An 18,325-nucleotide genomic window follows, 5' to 3' on the forward strand; every position below is an offset into this window, starting at 1 on the left:
TTAGACTTATAATTCTGCAATGAATCTCTATAAGCGCCCCGTACTAACCCCGAAAATGTTTCTCGTGTTTAACACATTTTTTACAGAAAAGTCAGCTGTGTAGAAGGGGTGCATAGCATTCATGCAGACATGTGAGCGTGTTTCCTTCACCATAATCACTCATTGGTCGATGTCAAATGATGACTCGTCAAACTGTTTCGTGCAAACAAAAACTACCTGACATACCAAATGCTGGGAATGTGTTTCAGAAGGACGACAGGTTTTCAGTCACCTGTCTCATTACCTGTTATGCCCAAAGTTTTACATTCATTGATGTTTTAACCCAATTTGAATATACATGTTGGTGGGGTACATGCTGAACTTACATGTGGGTGGAATGAACATGGGTGGTGTAATAGTGGGTGGGGTGAGAGTGGGTGGGGTAAGTGTGGTAGAGTGTGGGTGGGGTGGTGTAAGTGTGGGTGAGTGTGGGTGGGGTAAGTGTGGGTGAGTGTAGGTGTGGTGGTGTAAGTGTGGGTGAGTGTGGGTGGGGTGGTGTAAGTGTGGGTGGGGTGGTGTAAGTGTGGGTGAGTGTGGGTTGGGTGGTGTAAGTGTGGGTGAGTGTGGATGGTGTAAGTGTGGGTTAGGTGGTGTAAGTGTGAGTGTGGGTGGGGTGGTGTAAGTGTGGGTTGGGTGGTGTAAATGTGGGTGATTTTGGGTGGGGTGGTGTAAGTGTGGGTTGGGTGGTGTAAGTATGGGTTGGGTGGTGTAAGTGTGGGTGGGGTGGTGTAAGTATGGGTGGGATGGTGTAAGTGTGGGTGAGTGTGGGTGGGGTGGTGTAAGTGTGGGTGGGGTGGTGTAAGTGTGGGTGGGGTGAGTGTGGGTTGGGTGGTGTGGGTGAGAGTGGGTGGGGTGAGTGTGGGTTGAGTGGTGTGAGTGGGTGGGGTGGTGTGAGTGTGGGTGGGGTGGGTGGGGTGGGGTGGTGTAAGTGTGGGTTGGGTGGTGTAAGTGTGGGTGGGATGAGTGTGGGTTGGGTGGTGTAAGTGTGGGTGAGTGTGGGTGGTGTGAGTGTGGGTGGGGTGGTGTAAGTGTGGGTTGGGTGGTGTAAGTGTGGGTGGGATGAGTGTGGGTTGGGTGGTGTGAGTGTGGGTGGTGTGAGTGTGGGTGGGGTGGTGTGAGTGTGGGTGGGGTGGGGTGAGTGTGGGTGGGGTGGTGTAAGTGTGGGTTGGGTGGTGTAAGTGTGGGTGGGGTGGTGTAAGTGTGGGTTGGGTGGTGTAAGTGTGGGTGGATGGGGTGATCGTGGGTGGAGTGAGTGTTGGTAGGGTGAGTGTGGGTGGGGTGGTGTAAGTGTGGGTTGGGTGGTGTAAGTGTGGGTGGGGTTAGTGTGGGTTGGGTGGTGGATGAGTGTGGGTGGGGTGGTGTAAGTGTGGGTGAGTTTGGGTGGAGTGGGTGGGGTGAGTATGGGTGGAGTGAGTTGGGGTGGGGTGAGTGAGTGTTGGTGGGGTGAGTTTGGGTGGGGTGAGTGTGGGTGGGGTGAGTGAGTTTGGTTGGGGTGAGTGAGTGTGGGTGGGGTGAGTGAGTGTGGGTGGGCTGAGTGTGGAAGGAGTGGGTGAGTGTGGGTGGGGTGAGTTTGGGTGGGGTGAGTGTGGATGGAGTGAGTGTGGGTGAGGTGAGTGAGTTTGGGTGGGGTGAGTGAGTGTGGGTGGGGTGATTGTGGTAGGAGTGGGTGAGTGTGGGTGGGGTGAGTGAGTGTGGGTGGGGTGAGTTTGGGTGGGGTGAGTGTGGGTGGAGTGAGGGTGGGTGGGGTGAGTGTGGGTGGTGTGAGTGTGGGTGGTGTAAGTGTGGGTGGTGTGAGTGTGGGTGGTGTGAGTGTAGGTGGTGTGAGTGTGAGTGGTGTGAGTGTGGTAGGGTTGAGTGTGGGTGGAGTGAGAGTGGGTATGGTATCTATCCCCATCAAAGGTGTAGAAAAGGGCACTATTTCTGTTTACAGGGTGGTATAGCATTTATCGCCATCAAGGGTGTACAAAAGGTCACTATTTCTGTTTACAGGGTGGTATAGCATTAATTGCCATCAAGGGTGTACAAAAGGTCTATCGCCATCAAGGGTGTACAAAAGGTCACTATTTCTGTTTACAGGGTGGTATAGCATTTATCGCCATCAAGGGTGTACAAAAGGCACTATTTCTGTTTACAGGGTGGTATAGCATTTATCGCCATCAAGGGTGTACAAAAGGGCACGATTTCTGTTTTCACGGTGGTATAGCATTTATCGCCATCAAGGGTGTACAAAAGGTCACTATTTCTGTTTACAGGGTGGTAAAGCATTTATCGCCATCAAGGGTGTACAAAAGGTCACTCTTTCTGCTTACAGGGTGGTATAGCATTTATCGCCATCAAGGGTGTACAAAAGGCACTATTTCTGTTTACAGGGTGGTATAGCATTTATCGCCATCAAGGGTGTACAAGAGGTCACTATTTCTGTTTTCAGGGTGGTATAGCATATATCGCCATCAAGGGTGTACAAGAGGTCACTATTTCTGTTTACAGGGTGGTATAGCATTTATTGCCATCAAGGGTGTACAAAAGGTCACTATTTCTGTTTGCAGGGTGGTATAGCATTTATCGCCATCAAGGGTGTTCTCAAGATTTACTACAAGCAGCAGCAGTATCTCCGGCAGGCCAACCGCATCATCCTGGACTTCCCTGAAGAAACAACATGTGCAGCTCAGACGCCGCCACAGTGAGCCCGGCTCCAGGTGACACTGGAGCCAAACAAAAGCTCCATGGGACACTGGAGCCAAACAAAAGCTCCATGGGACACTGGAGCCAAACAAGTGGACTTTGTGTGGAGGGATACACGGATGATGTAGATATTTAACTTGTGATGTATATTTTGTAAATAATGATCATCAGGGACTGATCTAGTGACAGACATTGTCAAGTTTGAACTTGAGTGTACACAAACAGAAACACTGCCTTCTGTGAACAGACATGCAGACACAGGCATGTTTTGTGTGAACCCGTAATTTATCTCTGTCTTTTTCGACAAACTGACATATACGCAGACATAGGCAGAAACTTCAGAGACACCCATAATTAGTTCTCCCGACTACAGACATCAAGTCACATACACAACAAGAGGTTAACACATGGACACTGATTGATATGATGCCACAGCAGGATGCAGGGATGATCCACAGCAGGATGCAGGGATGATCCACAGCAGGATGCAGGGATGATCCACAGCAGGATCCAGGGATGATCCACAGCAGGATCCAGGGATGATCCTTAGCAGGATCCAGGGATGATCCACAGCAGGATGCAGGGATGATCCACAGCAGGATGCAGGGATGATCCACAGCAGGATCCAGGGATGATCCACAGCAGGATCCAGGGATGATCCACAGCAGGATCCAGGGATGATCCACAGCAGGATCCAGGGTGGCATGACCTCTTCCTTTCAATAGTTTTGTTGATTTGTCAATGATTGCTGCAAATTTTGTTTTTTGATTAGCCCTATTTCAATATTCCTAGATTACGATATACACATCAGCATAAAGACTGCTGTAAAGATATAAAGAATATTGTAAGAGAGACTCACACACATTCTGGAAGTGGTGGGAGAGTAAAAAACAAAACGTACAACACTATGGATAACAAAATGATTCATTGCATAAAGCGACGTTTAAATGTAGATTCGTACACTGTTATCAAGCTACACACACGCAAAAAGAGGGGAAACACACTCACACATAATCAGGCATGTCCTCAGACACACATAGACATGATCAACCACAGTCACACGTATTGAGCTACACACATGATCAGACACATATTAAGACACATATTAAGACACACAAATGATCAGACACATTAAGACACACACATATTCAGCTTTACATATTAAGACACACATGATCAGACACATATTAATACACATATATGATCAGACACACCTATTAAGACACGCACATGATCAGACAAACATATTAAGACACACATATTAAGACACATATTCAGCTTCGCCTATTAAGACACACATGATCAGACACATATGATCAGACACAGATATTAAGATACATGTACACCTATTAAGACACACATGATCAGATACATATTAAGACACACACATGATCAGACACACATATTAAGACATGCATGATCAGACACACATATTAAGACACGCATGATCAGACACACATATTAAGTCACACACATGATCAGACACACATATCAAGGTACACACATGATCAGACACACACCTACAAAGGCTGACATTTTGTGATATGCAGGACAGTATTCCTCCCTGTGTGGGGTTCCAAGTACAGCGATGGCTGCGTTGATAGTCCCGACTGTGAAAGATACAGACGAATGTGTCTTACACCGGAATATGTAATAGCACCTGACACAGGCATATCAATATTCAAGAGTCCTGTTGTTAGTTACTGACGTTTGTGGGCTGTGTATTTGTCTGTCACCTTTCATTGTATAACAAATAAAACATTGTGGGGGTTTTAACACCCATTTACAGAGAAAGAAGAAGTGTTTGGTCTTTATTCAGTGATAATCCCTTGCCAGACAATGGGAGGTGAGTATTGGTCCAGTTATTGTCCATCTGTCTTTCTCAAACACAGGATGAAAGGAGACTGTTGGAAATAGTTAGAAATATGCAGGGACTTTATGAATTAGCATTATGTTATCTTGCCTGTTGTTTCCCCCTGTGTCCATGTCGTTCGTAGCACCAGAGCAATTCTATGGAGGGATTTTTCATGCAAGAAAGACATGAGTTTGAACATGACTATTTTGGGGAGCATTATACAAGCTATATGTATCAAGTCAAAAATTAGGTTTATAGGATAATATTTACATTTTCATTTTTATCATGCTGTATTTAATGATATTTATGACATGGAGGTGTCGTAAAGGGGAATGTCAATATGTCTGGGGCTCGGCTGGCTTTGTGCCCTAACCCACTGAACACAGTTACATCCTTTAGCTACACCAGGATCTGCTGATTAAGAGATAAAAACATCTTGTTAGTCAACACCTTACCCCTGCTTATGGGCTGCACCATCTTGGTGAATTGTTATAGTCTTGAGTGTATAAAATCTGTGATTGTCTGGAACCTGTGTTGGTCTGTGATTGTCTGTGGCCTGTGTTGGCTTGTGATTGTATGGGCCTGTGTTGGTCTGTGATTGTCTGTGGCCTGTGTTGGCTTGTGATTGTATGGGCCTGTGTTGGTCTGTGATTGTCTGTGGCCTGTGTTGGCTTGTGATTGTATGGGCCTGTGTTGGTCTGTGATTGTCTGTGGCCTGTGTTGGTCTGTGATTGTGTTAGGCCTGTGTTGGCTTGTGATTGTGTGGGGCCTGTGTTGGTCTGTGATTGTGTGGGGCCTGTGTTGGTCTGTGATTGTGGGGCCTGTGTTGGCTTGTGGTTGTGTGGGCCTGTGTTGATCTGTGATTGTGTGTGGCCTGTGTTGGTCTGTGATTGTGTTAGGCCTGTGTTGGCTTGTGATTGTGTGGGGCCTGTGTTGGCTTGTGATTGTGTGGGGCCTGTGTTGGTCTGTGGTTGTTTTGGGCCTGTGTTGGTCTGTGGTTGTGTGGGCCTGTGTTGGTCTGTGATTGTGTTAGGCCTGTGTTGGCTTGTGATTGTGTTAGGCCTGTGTTGGCTTATGATTGTGTGGGGCCTGTGTTGGTCTGTGATTGTGTGTGCCTGTGTGTGCCTGTGTTGGCTTGTGATTGTGTGTGCCTGTGTTGGCTTGTGATTGTGTGGGGCCTGTGTTGGTCTGTGATTGTGTGGGGCCTGTGTTGGCTTGTGATTGTGTTAGGCCAGTGTTGGCTTGTGATTGTGTGGGGCCTGTGTTGGTCTGTGATTGTGTGGGGCCTGTGTTGGCTTGTGATTGTGTGGGGCCTGTGTTGGCTTGTGATTGTGTGGGGCCTGTGTTGGCTTGTGATTGTGTGGGGCCTGTGTTGGTCTGTGATTGTGTGGGGCCCGTGTTGGTCTGTGATTGTGTGGGGCCTGTGTTGGTCTGTGATTGTGTGGGGCCTGTGTTGGTCTGTGATTGTGTGGGGCCTGTGTTGGTCTGTGATTGTGTGGGGCATGTGTTGGCTTGTGATTGTGTGGGGCCTGAGTTGGTCTGTGATTGTGTGGGGCATGTGTTGGCTTGTGATTGTATGGGGCCTGTGTTGGCTTGTGGTTGTGTGGGCCTGTGTTGGTCTGTGATTGTGTGTGGCCTGTGTTGGTCTGTGATTGTGTTAGGCCTGTGTTGGTCTGTGATTGTGTTAGGCCTGTGTTGGCTTGTGATTGTGTGGGGCCTGTGTTGGCTTGTGATTGTGTGGGGCCTGTGTTGGTCTGTGGTTGTTTTGGGCCTGTGTTGGTCTGTGGTTGTGTGGGCCTGTGTTAGTCTGTGGTTGTTTTGGGCCTGTGTTGGCTTGTGATTGTGTGGGGCCTGTGTTGGCTTGTGATTGTGTTAGGCCTGTGTTGGCTTGTGATTGTGTGGGGCCTGTGTTGGTCTGTGGTTGTGTGGGCCTGTGTTGGTCTGTGATTGCGTTAGGCCTGTGTTGGCTTGTGGTTGTGTGGGGCCTGTGTTGGTCTGTGATTGTGTGGGGCCTGTGTTGGTCTGTGGTTGTGTGGGCCTGTGTTAGTCTGTGATTGTGTTAGGCCTGTGTTGGCTTGTGATTGTGTTAGGCCTGTGTTGGCTTGTGATTGTGTGGGGCCTGTGTTGATCTGTGATTATGTGGGGCCCGTGTTGATCTGTGATTGTCTGTGGCCTGTGTTGGTCTGTGATTGTGTTAGGCCTGTGTTGGCTTGTGATTGTGTTAGGCCTGTGTTGGCTTGTGATTGTGTGGGGCCTGTGTTGATCTGTGATTGTGTGGGGCCCGTGTTGGTCTGTGGTTGTGTGGGGCCTGTGTTGGCTTGTGGTTGTGTGGGGCCTGTGTTGGCTTGTGATTGTGTGGGGCCTGTGTTGGCTTGTGGTTGTGTGGGGCCTGTGTTGGTCTGTGGTTGTGTGGGGCCTGTGTTGGCTTGTGGTTGTGTGGGGCCTGTGTTGGTCTGTGATTGTGTGGGGCCTGTGTTGGCTTGTGATTGTTTTGGGCCTGTGTTGGTCTGTGGTTGTGTGGGGCCTGTGTTGGCTTGTGATTGTTTTGGGCCCGTGTTGGTCTGTGGTTGTGTGGGGCCTGTGTTGGCTTGTGGTTGTGTGGGGCCTGTGTTGGTCTGTGGTTGTGGGGCCTGTGTTGGCTTGTGGTTGTGTGGGGCCTGTGTTGGTCTGTGGTTGTGTGGGGCCTGTGTTGGCTTGTGATTGTGTGGGGCCTGTGTTGGCTTGTGGTTGTGTGGGGCCTGTGTTGGCTTGTGATTGTGTGGGGCCTGTGTTGGCTTGTGATTGTTTTGGGCCTGTGTTGGCTTGTGATTGTGTTAGGCCTGTGTTGGTCTGTGATTGTGTGGGGCCTGTGTTGGTCTGTGATTGTGTGGGGCCTGTGTTGGCTTGTGATTGTGTGGGGCCTGTGTTGGCTTGTGATTGTTTTGGGCCTGTGTTGGCTTGTGATTGTGTTAGGCCTGTGTTGGTCTGTGATTGTGTGTGCCTGTGTGTGCCTGTGTTGGTCTGTGATTATGTTGGGCCTGTGTTGGTCTGTGATTGTGTGGGGCATGTGTTGGCTTGTGGTTGTGTGGGCCTGTGTTGGTCTGTGATTGTGTGGGGCCTGAGTTGGTCTGTGATTGTGTGGGGCCTGTGTTGGTCTGTGATTGTGTGTGCCTGTGTTGGTCTGTGATTGTGTGGGGCATGTGTTGGCTTGTGATTGTGTTAGGCCTGTGTTGGTCTGTGATTGTATGGGGCCTGTGTTGGTCTGTGATTGTGGGGCCTGTGTTGGTCTGTGATTGTGTTAGGCCTGTGTTGGCTTGTGATTGTGTGGGGCCTGTGTTGGCTTGTGATTGTGTGGGCCTGTGTTGGTCTGTGATTGTTTTGGGCCTGTGTTGGTCTGTGATTGTGTGGGGCCTGTGTTGGTCTGTGGTTGTGGGGCCTGTGTTGGCTTGTGATTGTGTGGGGCCTGTGTTGGTCTGTGGTTGTGTGGGCCTGTGTTGGTCTGTGATTGTTTTGGGCCTGTGTTGGTCTGTGATTGTGTGGGGCCTGTGTTGGTCTGTGGTTGTGTGGGCCTGTGTTGGTCTGTGATTGTGTTAGGCCTGTGTTGGCTTGTGATTGTGTGGGGCTTGTGTTGGTCTGTGATTGTGTGGGGCATATGTTGGTTTGTGATTGTATGGGGCCTGTGTTGGTGTGTGATTGTGTTAGGCCTGTGTTGGCTTGTGATTGTGTGGGGCATGTGTTGGCTTGTGATTGTGTGGGGCCTGTATTGGTCTGTGATTGTGTTAGACCTTATTGGAGTGTATGTTACATGCTAATGAAGGATTGATTCAGTTTATTAAGATTATTTTAAAGTTGTTTGAACATGAATGAGACTCACACGCACACATGCAGAGACACGCATTTCTGCCAACCTGCCCTTCAGTTGAGCATCCAGTGGAGACACAACACTACATAATTGAATACCACTTATTTAATTGAGCAGCAATATTAACTGTAATTGCTTCATTGCATAGCGACATTAACTATGATTGCATTATTTGTTCCCAGATGATTAGATGGAAGTCAATTCAAACAACATTAAGCCATTCCGTCTCAGGCCACATGAAAAATACTTGTTTTCAGTGTGTGTACATTTACTTCACATGCACTTGTTGATATTACAAGACAAGGAGGACAAATCCGAACCATTTACTCTCACTCTTTACAAACAAGTAGCTGTGTACGATTTTTGACTGGTAATAAATAATCATGAATGTTCCAAATCTGAAAATATAATTATTATCAATATTTATTACAACCACCAGTCAGTCATGCGGATGTTTTTGAATTAATAACAATCAGTTCAAACGTTTGGTTAATTTTCCCCGTTTTCATATTGTAAGATTAGGAGGCTCTAGATTCTGCATCTCCTGATCACTGCAACACCTTCAGTTTCAAATGAAAATCTTTACTTCCGAAATAACATAAAACAGCTCTTATCTGATAACTTTGCAGAGTTGCGTCCCTTACACATGAAGGATCCACTGATGATTGATTCAATATATGGATTTTCCTTAAGTCAGCAGCATAGCCATGCTCGTGGCTTGGCCAATATTGTAGTGAGTGCTCAGTGAACTCCATGTGTATTTAGTTGCCGACTTGTGAAGATCTGGGGTAGAATGGGTCTTCAGCAACCAATGCTTGCCGTAAAAGGCGACTATGCTTGTCGTAGGAAGGGACTAACTGCGTTGGGTGGTCAGGCTGCTGACTTGGTTTATGCATGTCATCGTATCCAAATTGCGTGGAATGATCCTCATGAGTGAGTGAGTGAGTGAGTGAGTGAGTGAAAGTGCATTTGTCACAAGGGTTAATTGGTTCTTTTCAAATGACCCCTACCACATTGCAACTAGTATTTATACAGAGCTGTGCGCAACATGTGGAGTTCAGTGAATCTCACATCAGGATACAGCCAGCAAACATCCACGCAGGGAATCCCGAGTCCTCTCGGGGCACAAATGAAGGAACTAACAAGAACTTAAAAAAGCTAAACTCACCAATCATCGTAAACAGACGATTATGCACTAGATGTTGAATCCGAGATGTATCTGTTATGAGGGAATATTCAGAAAAATTACTGTTTCTAATTTGAATCTTGAGGCATAAATTCTCAAAATGTGGCAGTTCTCCTAGGCTGAACTGACACTTGTATCCTAAGCATATGGTCAGAAGAAAATTTAGACATGCTTCTGCCATAGGAAAATGTAGGTTGCCAGAATTTTCTTGTGGAAATGTCAGTGTATTTGAATATTTTGTTCATCACTTTGTGTCACGACTTCAAATAGTCACTTGGAGGTGAAAGTATGTCGAAGTCTTCGCTATGAATAATTGAACCTTTATGGTTTAAGTATGCTATCCCCTTGTGGCGCCAGTCGGCAAAGGAGCCGTGATTCGCTGTGCAGAGTTGGGTCCCTTGGGCACGCCAGAATCCTATGATTGTGGGTTCAAAATCTGGTTCGCCCCAATTATGTTTCTAGGTTTGTCAGCACCATACCCGTGCTCGTGGGTTTCACCAAAGTGGAAACGTCTAAGACCTGCATCTGTTCGGGCTTTCCTCCCTCATTAAGCTGACACGCTGCGATATAACTGGAATACTGTTAAAAGTGGCGTTAAACCCAACTCACTCACTCACCCTTGCATCATAAGTTCTGTAACGTGCAAGGTGATTTTTATTAAAAACCTGCTCTTAATGAAGTATTTATTGATTTTAAAATTTAATCTATACTGATGGAATATGATAATGGAACATATTACACGACCACTTATGAACAAAATGAGTGAAATGTATATTCAATTATAATTGTCTATGAGATGGTTCAATCTGTCACTGAAATATTTGTATCTCTGTTGAGTGGTGATAAACTTATATCACCCAGTTGTTGACATGGGTTAAAGATTCTTGGCACCATATAATTGGCGGTTGTCTGACCAGTTTGTATGGTCCCAACATTTTCCGCCAATTTTATTGTCTGCTTGTTACTGAGGACACTCTGAATGTTAACAAGTGACTGATCATGGTTTAAAATGGCTGTGCTTCTGTTTCCAGTACAAGTATTCCTACACGCTAGGAACTGCTGTACATTGTAATTGGTTAGAATTTCTTATGTATTGCATACCATTCCAGCATGTCTTGAACATGTTCGTCATTGGTTGTATCGACAAGAATGTAGTATGCCGGACACCTTCCGCCATTTTGAGCACGAGCTCATTCCTTAGTAACTGTTTCTATGTTTTTCAGACGCCATTTTTGTCGCCTCGCTTAAACAACAGGGTGTTTGGGGGGCTTGCCCCCTACTCAACGGTTTCAATTCAATGCTTTCGTAAATATAGGAAATTTCTAATTACCAAAGTAAATACAAAATACTTTATTAGTTGCATCAAGCAGACATGGCAGATTGGTGCCTGGTATAATGCATGTGTACCGGTTGTATAAAATAATGTTTACAATGTTTTTTTCCCATTATTCCCTCGGGCTCACCAGTCCGAACTATTTATTGTCCCATGTGTGGTCCGAGAAGGAAGTGGTAGGGTTCCAAATGGGTTTTTGTTTGAGAAGTAAGATCATGCAAGTGACACGAGAGATGGAATCTGATTGGTCCATAGGAGAGGCTTAGAAGGGACATAACTCGTAATAGCCACTGTTGGCACTACGATCGAGCCCAGTAATTCCAGCCTAGTTCGGCAAGGGTGGAAACTGGACTTTTTTAAGACAGTCAACTCTCTTGCCTCGGGAAGATGTATTCCCTCAGGCTCACCGGTCAGAACTATTTATTGTCCCATGTGTGATCTCAGAAGGAAGTGGTAGGGTGCCAAATGGGTTTTTGTTTGAGAAGTAAAATCACGCAGAATAAGCTTAAATTCTGTAATGAACAGAATATTTGATGATGGTTGTCAAATACACTGTCTTTAGAAACCTACTGCTACTTTTTCCTATTGTGTTGAAGAAATCTTTCTATCTCATTGTTACCTTTGAAGAATCCCGGTTCGCCCCGATTATGTTTCTAGGTTTGTCAGCACCATACCCGCGCCTGTAGGTTTCACCGAAGTGGTTAACGTCTAAGACCTTCATCACTTCGGGCTTTCCTCCCACATTAAGCTCACACACATGATATAACTGGAATACTGTTAAAAGCGGCGTTAAACCCAACTCACTCATTGTTACCTTCAAAGAGGTACTATCAAGTGAGACATGCTTGGAGGCTTTACAGCTGAATTATACAAACAGCCAATTACTTTGCATCTAATGTTGATTTTTTTTTACTGGTTAAAAGTCTTTATATTTTCGCATATAATGTTTAGCATAAACCCACTTCGTCTGGGTGTGTATCCTGACACATCTATGTGCAATGGCTTAGCCTGGTCTGCTGTGGGCCTCTGTGTCGCCACTACTTCAGCTGCCCGACTTAATTATCATTGATCAATTAGACCATTGGTAATGCCTCTGTCACAGCTGTGCACAAAGAAGGCAAATTAAAACAGTAATCATATTATTGATGTGTGTGTGCAACAATTTATGTTTTTCAATGTCATAAAGATATTTGTAAATAATGCAAAGATATTATCATCATATTATGACAGTATAATGTTTTGATAATAGTAGAAGAAGGGAAGAGTGGTCCCAGAGAAGTGTAATAATTGGTTGGGTAGTTGTTACAGTATCCACTTGTCACTCCCAGGGCCTGGATACTGTATCATTCCTTCCTGTATAACACACTACACTGTAGCAATACACTACAACACACTACACTGTAGCAATACACTACAACACACTACACTGTAGCAGTTCACTACAACACACTACACTGTAGCAGTACACTACAACACACTACACTGTAGCAAGACACTACAACACACTACACTGTAGCAGTACACTACAACACGCTACACTGTAGCAATACACTACAACACACTACACTGTAGCAATACACTACAACACACTACACTGTTTCTATACACTACAACACCCTACACTGTAGCAATACACTACAACACACTACACTGTAGCAACACACTACACTGTAGCAATACACTACAGCACACTACACTGTAGCAATACACTACAACACACTACACTCATTCATTCATTCATTCTACAGCTACATTACACTGTTAAAATACAACACACTTATAATGCACGAAAATGTTAAAATACAACACACTTACAATACACAATAATGTTAAAAAACAACACACTTATAATACACAATAATGTTAAAATACAACACACTTATAATACACAATAATGTTAAAATACAACACACTTATAATACACAATAATGTTAAAATACAACACACTTACAATACACAATAATGTTAAAATACAACACACTTATATTACACAATAATGTTAAAATACAACACACTTATAATACACTAAAATGTTAAAATACAACACACTTACAATACACAATAATGTTACAATACAACACACAATACACAATAGTGTTATAATACAACACGCTTATAATACACTAAAATGTTACAATACAACACACTTATAATACATTACACTGTTAAAATACAACACACTTATAATATACGAAAATGTTAAAATACAACACACTTACAATACACAAGAATGTTAAAATACAACACACTTATGATACACTAAAATGTTAAAATACAACACACTTATAATACACAATAATGTTAAAATACAACACACTTATAATTCACTAAAATGTTAGCATGTAACACACTTAAAATACATTATAATGTTAAAATAAAACACACTTATAATACACGAAAATGTTAAAATACAACACACTTATAATACATTACACTGTTAAAATACAACACACTTATAATACACGAAAATGCTAAAATACAACACACTTACAATACACATTAATGTAAAAATACAACACACTTACAATACACAATAATGTTAAAATACAACACACTTATAATACACAATAATGTTAAAATACAACACACTTATAATACTCTAAAATGTTAAAATACAACACACTTATAATACACTAAATGTTAAAATACAACACACTTATGATACACTAAAATGTTACAATAAACAACACTGATACAATACACTATACTTAAACTACATTACAATGTAACACTACAATTTTACAATACGCTACAATGTTACACTACAGTGTTACAATACACTACAATGTTACAATACACTAATCTGTTACAATACAATACACTGTTACAATACAATACACTGTTACAATACAATGCGCCTACAATACTTAACGGGGGCACGGGTGGCCCAGTCGTCTAAGGCGCCGCGATTCGCTGTGCGGAGTTGCGTCACTTAGGCACGCCAGAAACCTATGATTGTTGGTTCGAATCCCGGTTCGCCCCGATTATGTTTCTAGGTTTGTCAGCACCATACCCGTGCTCGTGGGTTTCACCGAAGTGGTAAACGTCTAAGACCTGAAACACTTCGGGCTTTCCTCCCACATTAAGCTGACACGCCGTGATATGAATGTAATACTGTTAAAAGCGGCGTTAAACCCAACTCACTCACTACAATACTTAACACTGTTGCAGTATTACACATTAAACTGTTTGATTGGCATTTTAGAAGTGAGCAGGTAATGTTCAGTGAGGAAAGATATTCTTGCTTGACAAAGGCATAAGGACCCTTTACCGAAACACGGCCTCATAACAGAATAAAGATGTTGCATTATACTGAAGTATAGGGTGCATATCCCCACAGCAGCTGGCTGACGTAGCACGGTGATGCTAGTTGCTAATTAGTGGGAGATGCTCAGCTTCTATTTATGTGGCGGTTTATAGTGGAACGAGATCCTACCTGGGTCATAGTGGAGGGTAATAATCAGTGAGACATGGAGATCAAAGACTTAACACTGAGAGTTACCATGGTAATTGAACACCTTCACAACTTAATCAACAATTCTTGGAACAAATGGGTGTTGATGGCTAGACCAAGTACCATTTTCAACAAGATGCCACTCCCAGTTGTCTTCCTGGCCGCATCACAGACAGCCTGACTACTGGGTGGTGTGACGTGCTCCGTCCCCATCTATGTCCTCACAAGGGGGCACGATTCGCTGTACAGAGTTGCGTCCCTTGGGCACGCCAGTAACCTATGATTGTGGGTTCGAATCCCGGTTCGCCCCGATTATGTTTCTAGGTTTGTCAGCACCATACCCGTGCTCGTGGGTTTAACCGAAGTGGTAAACGTCAGAGTCCGGCATCACTTCGGACATTAAGCTGACACGCCGTGATATAACTGGAATACTGTTAAAAGCGGCGTTAAACCGAACTCACTCACTCACTATGTCCTCACCCTCTCATGAGACCCCTGAAGATCCCGTGTAGAATAGTATGACACAGACACACTAAGCATGACACAGACACTTCAAGCACGACTAGCCACATCAAGCTTGACGCAGACACGTCAAGCAAGACGCCAACAAACATACATTTGTCCATGGCAAGTGCATATTTTGTTGCCGTTTTTCAACAACAGGTAGGAAGGGTGTTTATTTTGTATGCCGAGGATTACAACTAAATACCCCCGGCTCAGTGATGAGCATCTCCCATTGGGATGCTCACAAACTAAATCAAAGACCAAATGCAATCTTGTGGTATAAGAAATAATTAAAGCTAAACCAAAACATCTGGCTTAAATTGCTACACGAAGCGTTTGAGGTGATCTCCAACACATGTAATACCTAGAACTGCCTGCCGACACTAGCGTCTTGAACTGCCTGCCGACGTTGTAGGTATCGAATCGGCAGAAGAATGGCGGGCCCATCTGGCGGACTGTTGCTGCTCTAACGGCGCCGTTTCATAACGAAGACGTAGCCAACACGGACGATGTAGCCCGGAACGACATCAATGGCCAGTACACACATTCACTCCATGACATCATAATAACTTTCTTAAAGTTTCAATTTTACGGCTGTTGCAAAGGCTACAGCAAGTGTCTGCAAAACACTCTCTGAAAAAGCATTTATGGTAATTTCCGACAGTTTGGAACCGCAGGCAGTCAATCACCTGAACACAGATGGCCCAGTTTTCTGAACCTTTAAAACATCATAATTTGTGGTAGAAAATGAAATCATCATTCGCTGACTTCGCAACCACATAAATTGTCTGACGATGTGTTAACCTTGGAAGCATATGTTGCAGCTGACGAGCCTCTGGAGAACAGAACATCCTTACACGAAGTTTGTGGACAGCGTGTTAACATGATGATACAACACGAGATTAGACACCTACTGCTTGTCCTGGTGCGTGTTCCCCGGTATTCCATACTTGTCCTAATGCGTGCTCCCCGGTATTCCATGATTGTTGTGGCGCATGTTCCCCGGGATTCCATGCTTGTCCTGACGTGTGTTCCCTTGTATTCCATGCTTGTCCTGTTGCGTGTTCCCCAGTATTCCATGCTTGTCCTGTTGCGTGTTCCCTTGTATTCCATGCTTGTCCTGTTGCGTGTTCCCCAGTATTCCATGCTTGTCCTGTTGCTTGTTCCCCAGTATTCCATGCTTGTCCTGTTGCGTGTTCCCCAGTATTCCATGCTTGTCCTGGCGCATGTTCCCCGGGATTCCATGCTTGTCCTGACGTGTGTTCCCTTGTATTCCATGCTTGTCCTAGTGTGTTTCACAGTATTTTATGCTTATCGTGATGTGGGTACCCCAGTATTCCATGCTTATCGTGATGTGGGTTCCCCGGTATTCCATGCTTATCGTGATGTGGGTTCCCCAGTATTCCATGCTTGTCCTGGTGTGTGATCCCCAGTATTCCATGCTTGTCTTGGTGTGTGTTCCCCAGTATTCCATGCTACTCTTGAGGCATGTTCCCCAGTATTCCATGCTTTTCTTGGTGCATGTTCTCCAGTATTCCATGCTTGTCCTGGCACGTGTTCCCCAGTATTCCATGCTTGTCCTGGCACGTGTTCCCCAGTATTCCATGCTTGTCCTGGTGTGTGTTCTCCAGTATTCCATGCTTGTCCTGGCACGTGTTCCCCAGTATTCCATGCTTGTCCTGGCACGTGTTCCCCAGTATTCCATGCTTGTCCTGGCACGTGTTCCCCGGTAATCTATGCTTGTCCTGGCACATGTTCCCCAGTATTCCATGCTTGTCCTGGCACGTGTTCCGCAGTATTCTATGCTTGTCCTGGCACATGTTCCCCAGTATTCCATGCTTGTCCTGGCACGTGTTCCCCAGTATTCTATGCTTGTCATGGCGTGTGTTCCCCATTATACCATGTTCGTCCTGACGTGTGTTCCCCAGTATTCCATGTTTGTCTTTGCGCCTGTTCCCCAGTATTCCATGCTTGTCCAGACGCGTGCTCCATCCCATACCATGTTTCTATGCTAGGGAAGAGATGACGTTGTTTCATACTGTAGATGACGTTGTTTCATATTTCATTCGTTGTAGAGCCATATAAATAGTGTATCTGCCATCTGCATGTCTTACAAGGAAAATTGTTCCAATGTATAGGCTTATGAAAAAGATCTTTTCTCTCATGACCCGCTTGCCCCTCATATAATTTTTTTTTCAAATTCAAGGATTTCAGAACGTTTCAACATAAAATTCGCTTTTGCATTCGGTTCTGACTATTGCACCTCGAGCCGAGGGTAATGGCCAAAAGAGGAAACGTGGAGCGTTCGAATCACGTTCACCTTTTACATGTGTAACCTACTACAGAAATATATTTAAGAAACTAAAATCTTCCCTCCCTACAGCGTATGGTTTGAAAACACACATGTTCTTCTTACTGGTCGTATACAAGTACATATCGGAGTCCAGTCACTGTCCGGCAGAATAGCAGTCTTGTGTGTGTAGCGCTGAGCTTGCATTTACATATTTTAATGTCTTTGCAAGATAACTTCTATTGCTATTAGAACAGAGTTCAACCATTAATAAATGTAAGATCAACGTCCCGACACATGTTGTGCTGGCGATATTTTATTGTGCTGTACTTGTTTCAATCAAGTCCTTGATCTTTGGCCGTGAGATGTGTTTGTTTGTTGTTTGACGCCGCACTCAGCAATATTCCAGCTATATGACGGCGGTCTGTAAATAATCGAGTCTGGACCAGACAATCCAACGATTGACATTATGAGCATCGATGCACGCAAATGGAATACGATGATAGCATTAACCAATGTCAGCGAGCCTGACCACCCGATCCCGATTGCCGCCTCTTACGACAAGCATAGTCGCTTTTACGACAAGAATGGGTTGCTGAAGACCTATTATACCCCGGATCTTCACGGGGCGCTGTGAGAGCAAAGAATGAATGAGTGAGTTGTGTTGTACGCCGCTTTGAACAGTACGTCATTGATATCACGTGTCGGTGTGGGAGGAAAGCCTAGAGTGGTGTATAGACGTCGTCTTTGAGTGATGTCAGTAACATGAAGTGGAAGGACACTATGGGCACATGAATAAGGTGAGGTGAAATTGGGTTTAACGTCGCGTCCAAGATTATTGCACTTATATAACGACGTGCATGCACGTGTGTGTGTGTGTGTGTGTGTGTGTGTGTGTGGCTGCTTGTACTGGTCCGGACTGATGCCGATTTATAGTGCTAGCCCACTGAGATACCATGCCGCAGTTTAACAACTACAGCAAACTCGGCTTCGCTATACGTCGTCACCCTTCCCCGCCCTGTCACACACCCGCAGCAGTTTGTGTTTCTGAATTAGCCATGACACCAGTCTATATAATACGTTTATAGACACGACAGTTGTAGTTAAGAACGTTACTAGCTCGACCCTTGATAGTAAACTT

The 18,325-nt window shown here is 44.7% G+C and overlaps 2 protein-coding genes across 5 annotated transcripts in view; one reads left to right on the forward strand and one right to left on the reverse strand.

The window, feature by feature from the left end:
* Positions 1 to 4,515, forward strand: part of LOC124138113 (E3 ubiquitin-protein ligase MARCHF5-like) — a 68,557-nt gene extending 64,042 nt beyond the window's left edge. Inside the window, exons 6-7 of one of the 4 annotated variants that reach the window (XM_048393252.1) lie at positions 1,970 to 2,008; positions 2,096 to 2,140. In XM_048393252.1, coding sequence (XP_048249209.1) covers positions 1,970 to 2,008; positions 2,096 to 2,125 — 69 coding nt within the window. In that variant the 3' untranslated portion in view covers positions 2,126 to 2,140. Of the gene's footprint in view, positions 1 to 1,969; positions 2,195 to 2,232; positions 2,434 to 2,585 lie in introns of those variants that run through there. The other 3 variants (XM_046504649.2, XM_048393250.1, XM_048393251.1) reach the window with 3 other exon arrangements.
* A 2,196-nt stretch (positions 4,516 to 6,711) lies between these two features.
* Positions 6,712 to 14,603, reverse strand: LOC125378376 (extensin-like). Its single transcript, XM_048393828.1, has 2 exons — positions 14,514 to 14,603; positions 6,712 to 7,368 (listed from the first exon to the last, which is right to left on the reverse strand). The coding sequence occupies exons 1-2, from the start codon at positions 14,601 to 14,603 to the stop codon at positions 6,712 to 6,714; spliced, it is 747 nt and encodes a 248-aa protein (XP_048249785.1).
* Positions 14,604 to 18,325: the final 3,722 nt, after the last annotated feature.

Source organism: Haliotis rufescens, unplaced genomic scaffold (assembly GCF_023055435.1).
Source record: "Haliotis rufescens isolate VD_foot unplaced genomic scaffold, xgHalRufe1.0.p SCAF_12, whole genome shotgun sequence".
Taxonomy (NCBI): Eukaryota; Metazoa; Mollusca; class Gastropoda; order Lepetellida; family Haliotidae; genus Haliotis; species Haliotis rufescens.